The 17,964-nt window shown below is 52.1% G+C and overlaps 1 protein-coding gene across 1 annotated transcript; it reads left to right on the top strand.

Annotated features, from left to right (window-relative positions):
• Positions 1 to 7,283: 7,283 nt before the first annotated feature.
• Positions 7,284 to 12,973, top strand: LOC101516041 (immunoglobulin lambda constant 1). Its single transcript, XM_058657012.1, has 3 exons — positions 7,284 to 7,479; positions 11,373 to 11,491; positions 12,654 to 12,973. Exons 1-3 carry the CDS (start codon positions 7,289 to 7,291, stop codon positions 12,971 to 12,973), a joined length of 630 nt encoding a protein of 209 aa, XP_058512995.1. The 5' UTR covers positions 7,284 to 7,288.
• Positions 12,974 to 17,964: the final 4,991 nt, after the last annotated feature.

Raw genomic sequence — 17,964 nt, 5'->3', positions numbered from 1 at the left:
ATGTTTCTGACTTCACTGTAGATATTCAGTTTTCAAGTCCTGGCTGCAGAAAATCCACAGTTGGTCTGCAAACCAGTCGGGTGCCTGCATGCCTTCACACAGGCAGGTAGAGTTGGGCTGAGATCCAGGACTCTTGGGTCTTGACTGGCCACGCCCTACTCTGGAGAATCCTCCCAGGTCCAGCCTCTAGGCTTCAGCCACCTCCGGGTGCATGGTGGTGGTGGTGGTGGTAGGGTGGCAGTTCATCAAGATCCCCCTCAACACCTCCTGCAACCCCAAAACTGCGACATGATGTTTGTTGGTATGCCTGAGAAGTCCCCAAAGGGCTCTCCATTTCCAACCCTCCCCGGTTTCCACAGGAGATAGACAGCAGTCGATGTCAGCTGGTCCGCGTGCACAGTGGTCTGCCAGCCTCTGCTGGGGCTCTGTGCTTTCATATCCTCAAATGCCCATGATTCTTCCTGCCTTTCCCTCCCCTGCCTCTCTCCCTTTCATCCTTTGCCCTTCCAGGACTCTGTGCTAGGAAGGGAAGAAATCAAGGAAGCATGCTGTCCGGTGGACAGCTCCATTCTCTTTCCCAGTGCACCCTGCTGGCTCCATGGAGGGTAGCACCTAGGATTGGTGGCTTTTTTTTCCTTTTGGGTTTGAGTCACATCTCACCTCAGCCAACATCTGGCCTCTGGCTGCAGCATGTCTCCTTGCAGGCCTCAAGGGCATAGCTCCTCAATCCAGCCTCACCTGTGTGCCACCTCTCTGATGCCCATCCACCCGCCAAAGACGCTGTAAGTGGCTATAAAGCATGTCTATTTCTCTTGACCTTCCAGTCATGTCAGAGGTCAAGCTCTGGGTGTAGGGCTGTAAGCAGTGCCTCAGGTCATGGGTAGGTAAGGGGTGAGCTATGTCCACCAGCTAACAGGTAGGGACACAGGGGTTGTGGGAGTGATCTAATGCTGCCAATGGTGCCTGGGCTAATACAGCTTCTGGCTGGAGAATGCCCACATCGGTACCATCCTGCAGCCCTGGACTGCACTTTCATGCCCCTTGACCCTCAGCCAGCCAGCCAGCCTATGGGTGAGCCAGCACTGGTGATGTGGGAGCTGAAGTGTGAAGTGTCCTCTCCTTGTCGAAGGCTTTGGACATGTGGGTGACCACCCGACCAGGGCTAATCTATTTGGAAGCAAAACTATGGACATGTATGTGCTAGCCAGCACCTGCTTCCTCAGGAAAAGGGCCTGTGGGTGGGTCCTGCTGAGGCCTGAAAGCCACTTGGACATCCTTTAACCTCAGTGTGCAGTAATGTGACAGCCAGACAAGCAGAGATGCCCTAGGGAGGTGGCCAGGGGTCTCCCTCTTAAGACACATCCTGGCAGCTTTCGCCCCTGGCCAAGGCTTGGCTCTCCTTCACAGGGTATTCTGTTGGGTTACAGGTGGCTGTGTGCACTGTGGCTTTGAGCCCCACATTCAGGTTGATGACTTTGAGGGCAGCAAGGTGCTGCCAGCCTGGCATGGAGTCGGGAACTTCTGCCCTCCTCCCTCTGACATGTGTAGAGCAAGCATGATACGGGACACACTGGATTTGAAGAATAACCTTAACTTTCAAAATACGTGATCTGATGGCTGTGTCTCATCTAAATGGTATTTTAATCTTTGGATTTCAGACTGAAATTTGAGAATTTAGGAGGTGGTTCCTCCACACGGTAGCTGGCCATGGTTGTTCTGGATGCTGGGAGTAAGGACTAGGAGATGCTCTCCTAAAGGATTCCCCGGAACAGGCACCCCTCAGCTCTGAGACATAGCTTTAAAAACTTATGTGGGGGGGCTTGGCAGCGTGGCCTAGTGGCTGGGGTCCTTGCCTTGATCCCATATGGCCGCTGGTTCTGGTCCTGGCAGCTCCACTTCCTCTCTGTCTCTCCTCCTCTCAGTATATCTGACTTTGTAATAAAAATAAAATAAATCTTTAAAAAAAAAAAAAAAAAAAAAAAAAAAAAAAACTTATGTGGGGGAGAGAGAGAAATAAAGCAGATGGAAAAAAAAAAACAACTTATGTGGGGCCCGGCGGCGTGGCCTAGCGGCTAAAGTCCTCGCCTTGAACGCCCCGGGATCCCATATGGGTGCCAGTTCTAATCCCGGCAGCTCCACTTCCCATCCAGCTCCCTGCTTGTGGCCTGGGAAGGCAGTTGAGGACGGCCCAATGCATTGGGACCCTGCACCCGCGTGGGAGACCCAGAAGAGGTTCCTGGTTCCCGGCTTCGGATCGGCGCGCACCGGCCCGTTGCAGCTCACTTGGGGAGTGAAACATCGGATGGAAGATCTTCCTCTCTCTCTCTCCTCCTCTCTGTATATCTGACTTTGTAATAAACCGAATAAATCTTTAAAAAAAAAAAATTATGTGAAAAGAGCATCTGAGGCTCTGCTCCTTCCCCAGGCTCTGCAGTCACAGAGGTCAAGGGGCACATGTGGTTCTTGAACGCAAGATAGAGACAAGCGGCTTAGGCCAAGTTGGCAAGTTACCACAGCAAGACAACTGCAAATAGCTGGCATTCAAACAAAATGCGATGCGATGAAGATCACCGGGTGGAGGGGAGTAGGGGTAAAGCAATGTATGCCTGGGTGGCCTGGAAATGGCCTCTAGTGGTAGTAGTCAGACCCCTGCTGCCCACATGGGAATTCTGATTGGGTTTCTAGCTCCTGGCTTTGGCCCCTGACCGGCTGGCTCCATTCCCTTTGAACCAGTGGGCAAAGTTTGTGGTCTCTTTTACTCTCTCTCTCTCTCTCTCTCTCACTCCCTTGTTCACTCTGCCTTCCATGTAAGTAACTTTTATTGGCAAAATATTTACATAAAACCTACAAACCCCCTCCACACACTTTCAATTGTTTCTAGTTACTGATCACAGCTAATACAGTGTAGGTGCTGTGGATGTACTGGACATACTACATTGTTTAGGGATTGATGACAAGTAAGTAAACTGGCTCTCAGATTCAGTACTGCACAGAGGCGGCCACGGACACTTCACTGCAAAGCACATAGCACCTACAGGTGGCTGAATCCCCAGATACAGACATCCCATATGCAGAAGTTCGACCACGTGTATTTAGTGCCTTCTCGCACAACAGACTAGACAAGGAGCAGTGGGGGAAATGATTGAAGAGGAGACAGAATAAAGAGGAAACAGTGAGGTGGAAAATTATTAATCAAATCATGTCTGTTCCATTATGTAGAGAAAATCTAAAAGAACACTCAAGGCAGAAGTTATCCGGTTGCACAAAAAAAGTAAGAGCCAACTATATGCCAACTACCAAGGCCCACCACTGCCCTGGTTCCCATGCTTGCCAGTATGTACAGCAGACTGGTCCAGTCTGTCCCACATCCCATTCGGCTCTTATACATGTCAATGGATATTGAAGTCTGATTCAACCCAAGCAGCCACACTATTCAGGCCACACACATGACGGTGGGTACCATTCTCTCTAGCCATGCCCACTCCAGTCCTGGTTGTCATGCTTTCCAGTGGGAGTGGCAGCGCAAGAGGGAGGTGCCCACCATTTCCCTACTGGGCCCACACCCACTCCCGCGGCTGCTCCACTTCTGACCCAGCCCCCTTTCCATGTGCCTGGGAATACAGCAGAAGATGGCTTGGATCCCTGCACCCAGGTGGAGATCCACAAGGAGCTCCTGGCTCCTGGCTTTGGACTAGCTCAGTCCCAGCCATTCGGGCCATTTGGAGAGTGAACCAGCAGATGGAAGATCTCTGTCTCTCACTTTCTCTCTCCGTAACTCTGCCTTTCCACCAGTAAGTAAATAAATCTTAAAATGTTTTTCTTACTTTTATTGAAGTTTTGTATTTATTATATTTATATTAGCATTGTAAATAAGATGCTAATATATAGAATGGCATCTGGTCCATGTCTCAACCCTCCCTGTCCTAACTGGTAGTAGTCAGATTAGCTCAACTCTGGCTGTTAAGGCCATTTGGGGAATAAACCAGCAGATAGAATATCTTTCTAGTTCTGCTTCTCTATTCAACAAATTCAATAAAAATAATTAAAATTCTTTTTTTTCTAAGTCTTAGATTTCAGGGCATTTTGAATTTCAAATTCTTGTGCCACAGATACTTAACCTGAATTTTCATTGAATTCATTATGTCTGGTAGTTCGTCTGTCATCTATTCCTCTATTAATGTCTTTGTGATTTTTTTTGCAGTGATATAGCTGAGTCTCTTCATCCTTTTTGTATCTACTACAGGTTTCTATTTGTGGTTACCACAAAAACTTGCTTAGAACACATTGTTAAAACAACCTATTTTGAGCTGATAACAACCTCAAACACAGAGAAAAAGTAAAACTTCACCACTCTTCCCCACATGTTATGCTACTGGTGTTGGAACTTACTTATTTTTAGACTGTTTCCATTAAACAGTTTTTCTGGTTATAGTTGGTCTTATTTTTTTTTTTTCTTAAATAAAGGCTGATCTATTTTAAAAGCAGAGTGATGCACATAGAGTGAGGTCTGCCACCTGCTAGCTTACTCCCCAGATAGGCACAACGCCTGGAACCGGACCAGTAGGCAGGAATTCCAAGCTGGTCTCCCACCTGGGTGGCAGGGGCTCCAGTACCTGGGCCGTTAGTTGCTGCCCCCCAGGTGTATCAGCAGGGAGCTGAATCAGGAGCAGAGTAAACGGGGCCTGAAGCAGCACTGCAATATGGGATCTAGGTGCCACAAGCAGAGGTTTAGCTTGCTCTTCCACAACACCCAATTCTCTGGCTATAGTGATGCTTAGAGAGAGAGAGAGAAAGCAAGCTTTCGCATACTGGCCTATTCCTTAAATGTCAGCAACAGCTAAAGCTGGACCAGACTAAAGCCAATAGCCAGGAACTCACACTAGGTCTCCCAGATGGGTGGCAGCGACCCAAGTACTTGAGCTGTTTTCTGTCTGCTGCCTCCCAGGGTGCACATTAGCAAGAAGCCAGATTGGAAGTGTAGCTCAGACTTGATATCAGGAGCTCTGATATGGGAGTGTCTTAACCACTGCGCCAAAAGATCACCCCTCCTTTAAAAAAGAATCATACCGCCCATGTATATATATTAGATTGTAAAAATTGACTGGTATGGTCTGAGAGGCAACCAGACATGTGGTTGTCTTTGCTACCATAATGTATCAGAATGGTAACTCCAAACCTAATGTATAAACCATCGCTCAAAAAGTAAACAGAGTCTATTTAAGGCACAACAAAGGAAAGATAACTTGAAAATGTTCACAAAACTGACAGAATTTCATGTCACAACTATTTGAATAAATTTGTCCATTATAGATTTCAGCCAGAATTCACCCCTCAGCGCCTCACAGAACAATGTGCTCTTCAAGGGATACAAAACAAATACCAAAGACGATCATTTTGTCAATGCCTGGGGCACATTGTCGGGAGCTGTAGAGATTACACAATCCAACGTATATCTATGTTATTTTCATCTCCAAGTCCCCAAGACACAAGGAGGCCAATGTCAGGGGCAGGAGCAGGGGAGGAATGATTTCTGTGGGCTTCCATAGACCAGGCCACCACACTTGCAGGTAGGTTAGGGAGCTGGGACCAGATAGTTCAGAGGGGAGAAACTGGAGGACATGTCTGGGCCAGGCCAAAGCAACTGCCCACTAAAGAGAACTGGGCTGGGCTAAATACCATCACCTGCCCCCGCTGGTGCATGCAAAAGCTGGGACTGTGGGGTATGCCTGGTTGGACTAGGCCACAGTACCCACCTGCAAGTGTTGAAACAGGGGATGGGCCATGTTAGACTGGGCTGCAGCATCCACCAGAACATAAAAGAATCAGATTTGGGGGTAGATTATTTAAGGGGCTGTGGGCTTGCCTCTGTGGGTCTGTAGCACCTGCTGCAGGGGCACTTGGGGAACTTTCCTACTAAGTTGTAGCTCCTGCTGGTAAGCATGAGAGCTGGGGCTAGGGACAGACCAGGCCAGGCTGGGTTATAGTATCTGTCACTTGCTGGAGGCTGCAAGGGGGTACGGGAAGGGTTGTTGTGGACCCATGGTTTGAGTTTTGTAAGAGGAACAAGTTCTGGAGGAGGGATGGGGGTGACGGCAGTGATGTCAGAGGACTTAATGTCACCTATGCGCACGTTTAAAAGACATGGTCAAGATGGAGATTTTATGCTACCTGCATTTGATCACAAACTGAAAAAGACAAGAATCCCCCTTCACATTCATTGTCTCCCAACACCTGACCATGGTACCTGGGAAGTAAGCAGAAAGGAGAGGGGGCACTCCCAGCATCACCCATCCAGGGGAGGATGGGGAGCCGGCAGAGTCCCATGCGACCTGAGGTGTTGCTTCTGCCAGCACTTTCCAGGAGCTGAGCCCTTGCCCACCTCCCCCTCCAACCCCATGCAGGCACCAGGCCCCTCCTTGCTGCCTCCTGACCCCCAGGGCCAAGTGGCTTCTGGGGCAGGAAGAGGGCCAGGATGCCTGACTCTGTGTTCCCATGGGGGATGACACCAATCCGCGGTGATGACTACTGCACAGTTAAAAATGCTGCAGAGTAATAACGGGATCCTACATTCGAGGGCTTCTGCATGTCAGTCCCCTCAATCAAATCCCCCCACAATGTATGCATCACCTTGTACATTGTGAATGTGTATCATCTGAATGTGTGAGTTGCACCTTAATATGAGGGTGGGGGAATTGATAAAGATGTGTGTGTGTGTGTGTGTGTGTGTGTGTGTGTGTGTCAGAGAGAGAGAGAGAGAGAGAGAGAGAGAGAGAGAGAGAGAGAGAGAGAAGAGGAGACAGAACTGTGTGTGGTGCCTTAAACACTGTTCTTATCTTTGAAGCGCAAGTCTTGGACTGCAACAAGTGGCTTTCTTGTTAAACCTGTCCACCCCCACTCTCTGGCCAGCTGCCCTGAACCCCTGAGAAGCTCCTATTCCATAGCTGAACTCGCTTTTCAGGGCCCCTGTGGCCCCAGGTCATGGTCCAAAACCCAGGGTGCCCTTGGGGATTGGCACAGGTGAAGAGGGCGGGTCATTTGTGCCAGGCCCTTGGCTGGCTGGGAGGCGGTTAAGCTGGAGGTTCCTGACCACAGCATGGCAGTTGGCAGATGTTTCTCTGTGACACAGTCCTGGGGGGTGGTGGGGAACAGCCTGGATTCACAGCTGGTCCAAGGGGAGGACAAGGCCTCTGGACTGACAGGCACTGGGGCAGCTGAACAAGAGGGAAGGCACCCTCTAGGCATCTCATACTTCAAGTCCAAACAGAGGCATCTTTGGCCTTGAGGGTGGATGGAACCTGGAGGTGATCAGGTAGGGCCTGGGCCCGGCCCCAGGCTGCACTGGGTTCTGCTGCTGCTGCTGGAGCTGGTGGCAGGTACCCAGGACCGGCTGAGCCCAGAGGCAGCACCGCGGAGCAAGTCCCTGGGCCCCAGAGCACCAGCAGGAAACAGCCACTTCAGCCCACAAAGCCCATGGCACAGGTAAGGGGCAAGGTGGGGGAGGGGTTAATTGGGTCCTTGCGGGTAGAGCCCAGGAGTGGACAGAAGGGCAAGAAAGATCCTCCCCAGAGGAGGGGCTGGGCAGACTTGTCTATCATAGATACGTCTGCATTCATTTTATTGTTAGTATCCCTTACGCTGAAGTATTATCTTGGTTCCTGTTTTGGGGCTGCAAAAGCTAGCGCCTCACTGGTCTCCCCCTCTGGGCAGGTGCAGAAGTCTGCAGCAGGAGCTGGCCTATTGCCTCCAGCTGCAGATGGACCCCCTCTTCCTTCTGTCACTCCCCGGCTGCCTCCTGGCCCTCACTCTCATGAGGCAGAAATCACTTGGCCTGGCTCAGCTGACATTCTGTGGCTGCCCTCCTTGGGGTCCCTGGGTCCTCAGACCCGCAGTCAAGAACCATCTGTCAGGGTCGCCCCAGGCACAGGTCCCCCCACTCAGGAGACCAAGCCTATGTGGATGCAGGCACCTGCAAGGGAAGTGCCCAGGTGGGGTCTGGGCAGGGAGCAGGGCGCGGTGCACTATGGCCAGCCTCCCTCCTCTCTGCTTGGTGCGAAATCCCTGGATGAAGCTCAGAGCCTCCAGGCCTGCTTATGACCCTAGTGGCACCGACCATGCACAGCTCTGTGCGGGTGCTGGGCTCTGAGTGCCCTGCAATGCAGTTCCTGCTCTCTCCCCATTTCATAGATGGGAATGAAGGCCCAGAGGGGTGAGGCGACCTGCCCAAGGTAACACAGCACAGGGTTCCTGGGCAGTCCTGTGACTGTGAGAGAACCCGTGACCCCAGCAGTAGGTCCTGCATTTTTAAACAAGAGGAGGAGGCCAGGGCTGGCTCACTCTCCTCCATGGACATGCACTCAGAGACTTGTCCATACAGGTGTACTGGATCACTTTCCAATTGCCCAAAATGGCCAGGCTAGCCGAAAGCCAAAGCCAACAAGGGACTCCATCCAGATGTCTCCCAGGGTCTCTGCATCAGCAGGAAGTTGGGGGTGGGAGCCTGCAGGGGGTGGGGTACGGAAACCAAACACTTAACCACCAGGCTAAGCGCTCATCTGGAGCCTGTGCCTTTTTTCACCCCCCAAAGCAATGTACAAGAATTTGAGTTGCTCTGCTTCCTTTCTAACACTTGATATGGTCAGTTTAAACAAAATATATGAGGGACCGACATGGTGGCACAGCAAGTTAAACTGCTGCTTGGGATGCCCGCATCTCACCCCCGAGTGCTGGCCGCCCTGCTTCTCATCTAGCTTTCTGCTCATGGATTCTGGGAGTCAGCAGATGACAACTTTAAGGAGTTGGGCCCTTTGCCACACGTGCGGGAGATCCAGATGTGGCTCTGAGCTTCTGGTCCAGGCCTGGCTTTGTGGGCATTTGGGGGGAACGCACCAGAGGATGGAGGATCTGCCTTTCAAAGTAGATGACAACAAACATTTAAAAAATGTTGGTGATAAAAACTCATATAAACATAGTTGGGTCCCTGCTACTCAGCTGAGCTCTAGGCTCCTGGCTTTGGCCTGGCCCAGACCTGGATACTGTGGGACTTAGGGAGCAAACCAATGATTGGAAGGAAAGTCTGTTTCTGTGCCTTTTGGAAATAGATTTGGCATTAATTTTTAATAGGTTGTGATTGTTGAGTCTTGTAATAATAAAAAATTGTGTGCATAAATATTAAAAGCAATACAGATCAAACTTGAACATTTATGTTAAAAGAAATTATTCAAGCAGAAAGAGACAAGTATTGTATGTTACTTAAATAGACAAGTACAGAGCCAGGAAATAAAGTAGAGGTGACCAGGACCAGAGGAATATTTGAAAGGCTGAGCTACAGAGGGGGAGGGGTACAGGGAAGAGACAGAAATCTTTCATCTGCTGGTTCATTCTCCAAAAGGTTGTAACAGTTGGGGGCTGGGCCGGGCTGAAGCAAGGAGCCAGGAGCTTCATTTGGGTCTCCCGCATAGGTGCAGGGACCCAAGAACTTGGGCTATCTTCTGTTGCTTTTCCAAGTGCATTAGCAGGCAGCTGCATTGGAAGTGGAATTGCCGGGATGTGAACTAGCATCCTGATGGGATATCAGTGCTGCAGAGGGCAGCTGTACCCATTATGCCACAGTGCTGGCCCTAAAATCCACCTTTTAAAAAATGCATTTATTTTCATTGGAAAGTCAGATATACAGAGCGGAGGAGAGACAGAGAGGAAGACAGATCTTCCATCTGATGATTCAGTCCCCAAGCGGATGCAATGGCTGGAGCTGAGCCGATCTGAGGCCAGTAGCCAGGAGCTTATTTCGGGTCTTCCACATGGATGCAGGATCCCAAGGCTTTGGGCTGTCCTTGACTGCTTTCCCAGGCCACAAGCAGGGAGCTGGATGGGAAGCGGGGCTGCCAGGATTAGAACCGGCGCCCATATGGGATCCTGGTGCGTGTAAGGCAAGGACTTTAGCCACTAAGCCACCACCCTGGTCCCCTAAAATATACTTTTACATTATTTACTTTTGCTATTATATAAACTTTAAAACTGTAAGGTTTTTTTTTTTAAGTCAAAGAAAATGTTCCCTTTTCCATTATAAAAACAGCCACCACTCATTTGGTTCACCTTTTAAGGCAGAATACAATGGATCTGACCCTGACAGGGGCACCCGTACCCAGTAGGCACTAACATGCCAAGTTGTTGTCTGAAGTAGTTCAGGTAACGCCCTGGGCTTCTTGTGGTTTTGGGACAACAGCAGGTACTTCTGCTTTTTCTCAGTGATTTTGAGCCTGGTTTAAAGGACTGAGGACAGTTTAGAGGCAACATCTCTCAGGATGCAGAAATGTTCCACCCTGGAGGTGATGTCATTCAGGCGAAAGTAACCCCAGCTCCCCACTCCCAAAGCGATTGCACTCAGAGGCAGGCACAAAGACAGGGCCAGGGCAGTTGGCTAGAGCATCCAGCTGCAGGGGTTGAGGGGCAGACAGTAGTTTTGCTGGGGTCCAGGAGAGGGCTTGCAACTGGGAGAGGCCTCGCCATATGGGCAGCAGCAGGTGGCAAAGGAGGAGGACCCAGGGTTGTGGTATATGATCCAGAGGGGGAGGGCATGGGCCAGGGAGAAGGGGAAGTCAGGGAAGGAGAAAAGTGGGCGGTGTCAGATACCAAGGCAGAGAAGTGCCAGAAAGAGATGGACCCCATGTTGCATCCTGGAGAGACAATCAGGTACGGCAGGAACTGGGGAGGAACCTCAGACTTGACCCTGATGAGGGCCTGTTGACCTTGACTAATTTCAGAAAGAAACAGGGATGAGAGTCAGAGGGACCTTGTCGTGTCCCCAGAATCACAAGCAAACGCCTAGCGTAGACAGCATGGATACACAGATGTACAGATAGACAGATGGAGGAACAGGCAGATGAACAAACGGATGGATGCACTAACAGACAGATGACGTGAGAATGCATGCGCACGCTGACGGACAGGGCAAGCAGACACTGGAAAGAACAGTCAGGGAAGCCTGCATGAACTAGGCGGGGCTGATCTGCTCCTCCAGGAGTCAACACAAAAGCAAAGACATTGCACAAGCACTCTGAGTCAGGCATGGTTCAGCATCCTTTGGTCTATGGACATCAGCCTGGCTGGACCCTGGGACCTTGCGGCAGAAAGAAAAGACTTGCAGACCCTGAAAGAAAGCCACATCTCATGGATTACATCACTCAAGGATTTGCTGAGCTCCTGCTGTGCACAGCAGGGCAGACTGGGGTGGGTGGAGGACACACTTGGTTATGCCAAGACTGAGCAACACCTGTCTTGGACAGGGGTACAGGCCCCTGGAAGCCAGCTGCCCACCTGCCCTGTGTTGAGGATGCAACCCTGTCTGCTGAGCCAATTCTTGTAATACCCCACAGGTCACCGCTCCAGCCTGGCCCCCGGGAGGCAGGCCCCATGTGCTGGCCTCATGGGTTTTGGTCTGACTCTCAGTCACACTGGTACATCTTCAGCAGCGGGACCAGCCTCACCGTCACAGGTAAGTGGCTCTTTCCACTCTCTCCCTGCCACCCTTCCTCCTGCTGCCTCTGCAAAGCCCATTTTCTTGCTCTGCTGCTCTCTGCCCACCCTAGCTTTCGGGACCAGTCCCTTACCTTTCTCCATGAGTTCTGGGGTACTTGATGGCCTTAGGGGAGGCCACAGGAAGGACCCCACAGTGGGAGCCTTCCTAGTCCAGCAGCCGGACACAGCCGCGTCCAGGGGTACTTGATGGACAAGGGCTCCTCCCCTCTTCCAGGGCTGGTCCCTGCAAGGAGGCAGAGGCCAGTTCTGGTGAGGGGCTCCAGGAGGCATTAGAGATGGTCCCTGAGGTTCCAGGTCTGGGTTGAAGGCCTGAGGCTCACCCAGGCTGGGAGAGCCACACTAAAGGCCCAGGGACGTGGCTAGGCTGTGATCCCAGCCTGTCGGGGCACAGGTTCCCCCGAGACCAAGGGAGGGTGGAGAAGGCTCTGACTGGTGCTAGCCTGTGCTAGGCTCTGCTGGACTGTGAAGATACTGGGACACAGAGGGATATGTCAGAGTGGCGAGGTGACCAGAGCCCACTGTGACTACAGTCAGAAAGAGCTGGTCCTGGGAAAAGGACCTCCTGCTGCACCCAAAGCGCATGTTAGACTCAGGGGCCCTGGAAGAGGGAGCAGAGAGCAGTTCAGAGAACCTCTGGCTGCCGGGTGAAAATGAAAGGCTGATGGTAAGGCCATGGGGTCACCATGCCCCTAGTCTGGGGGGGAGCAGCCCCAAGAGCCAGGACAAAGGGTCTCATGGGGACAGGGTGATGGCAGAGCCTCCGTGGCAGCACCAGCCCATGTCTGGGTGATGTCCACTCCTCACAGGGACGAAGGGAGGAAGGCTCTGGGCTGGAGCTGGAGATCAGGGCCACATTCTAAACTCAGCCTCTGGGGACCAGAGAGGAGCAAGGTTGCCCTGGTGACAAAAGGGAAACAGGCAGCAGAGGGGGAGGACTGGGTCAGCTTATCCGAGAGGAAACTTGGAGGGTGCAGGACCCCAGGGGAAAGAGGAGGAGGAGGAGGAGGAGGGTCCCAGGGTGGGGGGACAGACAGCCACAATGTGAACAGGACAGGGGGCAAGTGAGCTCCCCAGGGTACAACTCGCTTCTGCCACCTCACATCTTTCTGTCCCTGCAGGTCAGCCAGTGGTGGCCCCCACGGTCACTTTGTTCCCGCCCTCCCGTGAGGAGCTCAAGGGCAGCAGGGCCACCCTGGTGTGTCTGATCAACGACTTTTACCCGGGTGAGGTGACAGTGATCTGGAAGGCAGATGGCACCACTGTCACCCAGGGTGTGGACACCACCAAGCCCTTAAAACACAGCAACCACAAGTACACGGCCAGCAGCTTCCTTAACCTGTCACGTAGACAGTGGTTACTGCACAGTCGCTTCACCTGCCAGGTCACACACAAGGGAAAAACCGTGGAGAAGAGCGTGGCCCCTGCACACTGTCTGTAGGGCCCCATCTTTACCGAGCTCCGGGGGATCAGAAGATGCAGGACCCCAGGAAAGGGTCTTGCCTCCTGACCCCTTCCCCCTGCATCCAATAAACTCTTAAGAAACAGACTCATTGTCAACCCGATCTCCTGTTCGCTTTCTCTTATTTCCAATCTTGCAGCCCTCCTGGGGTCCTCTGGCTGGGGGACTGCCTGGCACCCAGTGAGGAGGTACCCCAAGGGCAAAGGCTCATCGTCTCACTGGGGCCTCCCACAGGAAAGAGACTGAGCATGTGCAGTCTGGCCACTGACGTCACGGCCTCCACCCTACCTTTTCTCCATTCATCTTCCCAGCACAGTTCCTCCCACCGCCACCCTAGAATAGAGGCAGCCTTGACCTAGACCTGCCCTGGATGAGACCTCCCACCCCTGTCCCGGCTCTTCTCCTTCCTCAGTCTGGACCTCCTCTGGCCAGCTCAGTTCCTGCCTGCCCTCCTCCCTGGCCTGGCTTACTCACGATCTGGACAGGCCTCATGGCCCAGGAAGCTGCCCAGCTCTGGGCTTTATAGGAGCTTTTCAGTTCAGGGACCACCTTGTGTCATCACTCCAGAGCAGGCTCAGAGGTATAAGAGGGACGAACACAAAAGACGGAAACTCATGTCTCACAAAATGTCCTGCCAGGGAGTAGGCACCTGAAGGGCCTGGCCTGACTCGGGCAACCAGTTCCGGAAGTAGATGGTAGGGCTTCCAGAGAACCGGGTCAGGATCTCCAGGCTTTGTGGAGACATGTCCAGGGTTCTCCTCCTCCAGTGAGAACCGGCAGTGTCAGGGTGGTTGTGCCGTGAGATGTGCACAAGGTGGGCTGGGCCTTTAGGTGCTGGGTGCTGCTCTAGGACTGTGTGAATGAAGGGATTGCCAACAGCTGTGTTCATCTGAGCTGCAGTGGAAACCACTGATTTAACAATAAACCCAAACAGCTCCTACTACTTACATGTATTAGCAAGGAAAATTTGCACAGTGTATTTCAGTTTTATGCAATTGGACTTCAAGTTGAATTACATTTTCATGACTTATTCTTTTGACTATTCATCACATTCAGTGTGTATTAAACATCCTTTCACCTCTAGGAGGGGATGGCAATGTAGATAAAATTAAATCTAGATATTCTATTTCATTATACAGCATTATATTCTACAGTATTATATGTTCTGTTATATTAACATGCCATTTTGTGTAGTTTGGATATATCCAAGACATTTTATTAGTATGTTTTATCTATACTGATACAAGTACTATAACCCTACATTATATACATAATTGCGTATAAAGAAGTCACTTTATTTCTATATTTGAAAGGCATGTTGCCAGAGAGAAGGAGACACACACACACACACACACACACAGATTTTCCATGTGTTGGCTTACAACAAATGGCCCCACTGGCCAGAGCTAGACTGATCCAAATTCGGGAACCAGGAACTTCTTCCTGGTCTCCCAAGAAGGTGCAGGGTCCCAAGCACTCTGAAGGGCCACATGAAGCAATCTGGATGGGAAGTGGAGCAGCTAAGACTAGAACTGGTGCCCACATGTAATGCTGGCGCTGCAGGGCGGAGGATCAGCCTATCGAGCCATCACGCCAGCCCCAAGACTTCACTCTTTTTTTTTTTAAGATTTGTTTTTATGAGAAACTCAGATTTACAGAGAAACAGAGAGAAAGATCTTCCAACCACTGGTTCACTCCCCAAGTGGTCGCAACTGACTGTGCTCTGCCAATCTGAAGCCAGGAGCCAGGAGCTTCTTCCAGATCTCTCACGCAGGTGCAGAGCCCCCAGGGCTTTGGGCTATTCTCAACTGCTTTCTCAGGCCACAAGTGGGGAGCTGGATGGGAAGTGGGACAGCCAGAACGTGAACCAGCGACCATATGGGATCCCGGCTCATGCAAGGCAAGAATTTTAGCTGCCAGGCTACCGCGCTGGGCCCACCAAGACTTCACTCTTGATCTTCAGTTGTGCTAGATATAAATACTTCATGCTTTAGTGGGCAAAACTCTGATTTAACATCCAGACAGTTTTGATATCTGAATCTCCCACTGTTATTCACTCTGAACTAACCCAGGAAATGAATCCTCCCTCCCTGGCTTTAGTGACAGATCGAATACGTTCAGGGAGACCGGTGAGCAGCACATTTGCTCAGGAATCACGCTGCCGGGGTCTAAAGCAAGAGAAGGAAATTGACCAGTGTCCACCATTCTTTTATGAGACAAATTTCTTATCTTACTTCTATGGCTAATCAATGATTAGGAAGAATGAAGGTTACTGTTGGCGTGTTCTGTTCAACAATGAAAAGTAACGTAGTTGCAGTGAAAATAAGACTTTTAAAAGAACCTTATTAAAAAAGAAAATTTCAGAAAGAAAAATGTCCAGGCCAATTTTCTTCCTAAAAACATGAACAACTTGAGCCGTCCGTGGGTTTGCATCACCTTCACGCACAGCGGTGGTGAGAAAGGCACGAGGCACAGCTGCTTGCCCCTGATGGCAGCAGAGCCACGCAGAGACCGCCTGCTCGCTCTGTGCCGACGGCTGCATGCGGACACACACAGCAACTACATGCAACCAAACACATAATGCAGCCACACACCCACATGCAGCTGCACACCCACAGGCAACTGCACACCCACACACCCACAGGCGCCCGCACACCCACAGGCACCCACACACCCACACACCCACAGGCACCCGCACACCCACAGGCACCTGCACACCCACAGGCACCCACACACCCACACACCCACAGGCACCCGCACACCCACAGGCAACTGCACACCCACAGGCAACTGCACACCCACAGGCACCCACACACCCACATGCAACTGTACACCCACAGGCACCCACACACCTACAGGCACCCACACACCCACAGGCACCCACACACCCACATGCAACTGTACACCTACAGGCACCCACACACCCACATGCAACTGTACACCCACAGGCACCCACACACCTACAGGCACCCACACACCCATAGGCACCCACACACCCACAGGCAACTGTACACCTACAGGCACCCACACACCTACAGGCACCCACACACCCACATGCAACTGTACACCCACAGGCACCCACACACCTACAGGCACCCACACACCCACAGGCACCCACACACCCACATGCAACTGTACACCTACAGGCACCCACACACCCACATGCAACTGTACACCCACAGGCACCCACACACCCACATGCAACTGTACACCTACAGGCACCCACACACCCACAGGCACCCACACACCCACATGCAACTGTACACCCACAGGCACCCACACACCTACAGGCACCCACACACCCACAGGCACCCACACACCCACATGCAACTGTACACCTACAGGCACCCACACACCTACAGGCACCCACACACCCACCGGCACCCACACACCCACAGGCACCTGCACACCCACACACCTACAGACACCCACAGGCACCCGCACAACCACAGGCACCCGCACACCCACAGGCACCCACACACCCACAGGCACCCGCACACCCACAGGCAGCTGCACACTCACATTCAGCTACACACCCACATGTACCCACATCAACACAAGGTCACACACCTTCATGTGCCCGCAGATGTGTGTCCATTTACAACCATCAAAAGTCACACCTTAGCCATGCCTGCCCCACCCCCATTGCTCATATGGGTTATGGACACATATGGCCCAGAGCCAAGCCATTTCAAACCAGACTCTAGTCATGTCATGCTCAACAGCATACAGCTTGACGTCCTAGGAAGGGCAAGAACCTGCCCTTGGCTGACAGAGCCTGGCCCTCCTGGAGACACTGTAAGGCTCTGGGCAACACAAGATGGATGGGGAAGAGCAGGGCATCTAGACCCCAGCAACAAGAAGGTGCCAGGGACCCTTCAGAGCCCCCCCTCCCCGGGTCAGGCTGAGCTGGAACAGCCTCAGCTCACACCCCAGCCTTACAGTCTTGCCTGAGCTTCTCCTGCCCTGACCCTTCCCAATCCCCACAACTGCCTCCTGAAAGCCCTCCTTCCAGTGTGAGACTCTTTCCTGGGAGAATTGCCACTGGAGCCCTCAGAAAGCCCTGGGCTCTCACAGAAGCTTCTGAGGGTTTGGGCTGAGCCATCTAGAGTCAGGTAGGGAGGCAACTGGGGAGTGGGAGCCGGAGGGGTCACAATGCTTCATTCCGAAGAAAGTGTCTGTTGGAGAGGTACAGACAGGCAGAGAGAGCTCCCATCTGCTGGTTTGCTTGCTGCAGGCCCACAGTGAGAGGGAGGGGGCTGGGCTGAAGCAGGGACTTGGGGACTCAAGCCAGGTCTCCCGTGTGTGTGGGGCCACACATTTATTTCAGCCATTACCATTCAGGGTCTGCATCAGCAGGAAGTGAGAGCCAACAGGTGTTTCTGGGACTGGGACCCAGGGATCCCAGTTTGGGACACGAGGCTACAGGACCGCTCCGCACCTTGTACTTCTGCTGGCCAGGCACCTCCCTAGATTGTTAGCACTTCTCTTACACATGGCACAGTGAAGGAAGCCAGCTTCTGTGATGGGACTGGTGCAGGTCAGGACACAGAGAGTAGAGGGGCTGGGCTTGCCCCACCCCCCCGCCCAAGCTACCTTGCTACACATCTGGCAGCTCTGAAACTCTAGGTCACCTGTTCTGCTTGGATAACTTAAACCCTCACAGGCCTACAGGGTGGTAGGACAATAAGTCCTGACCTTGGCCAACAACTGGGAAAATAACACCACATGTCCATGACCAGACAACCAGAGCCGGGAGGCTCTGACTCTGAGGCGTGGGGCGTTGCCTAAGGAGGAGTGGTGGCTGGGCCATGCTGTGGCTCCGGCTCTCATCTCACCCCTCCCTGCGCTCTGTGGATGCCACAGCACTGGAAGCCAGGCTCCTTTCCTGCCCTGATAGAATCACCTGTTTTCTCCATGCTTCCAACTAGCCCCCCGTACTCTGCTTTGCGTACAATAATAGTACAAAA

The sequence above is a fragment of the Ochotona princeps genome, chromosome 29 (genome assembly GCF_030435755.1).
Source record: "Ochotona princeps isolate mOchPri1 chromosome 29, mOchPri1.hap1, whole genome shotgun sequence".
Taxonomy (NCBI): Eukaryota; Metazoa; Chordata; class Mammalia; order Lagomorpha; family Ochotonidae; genus Ochotona; species Ochotona princeps.
Note: the sequence above shows the minus strand (reverse complement) of the source record. Positions and strands in the feature narration are given on the sequence as shown.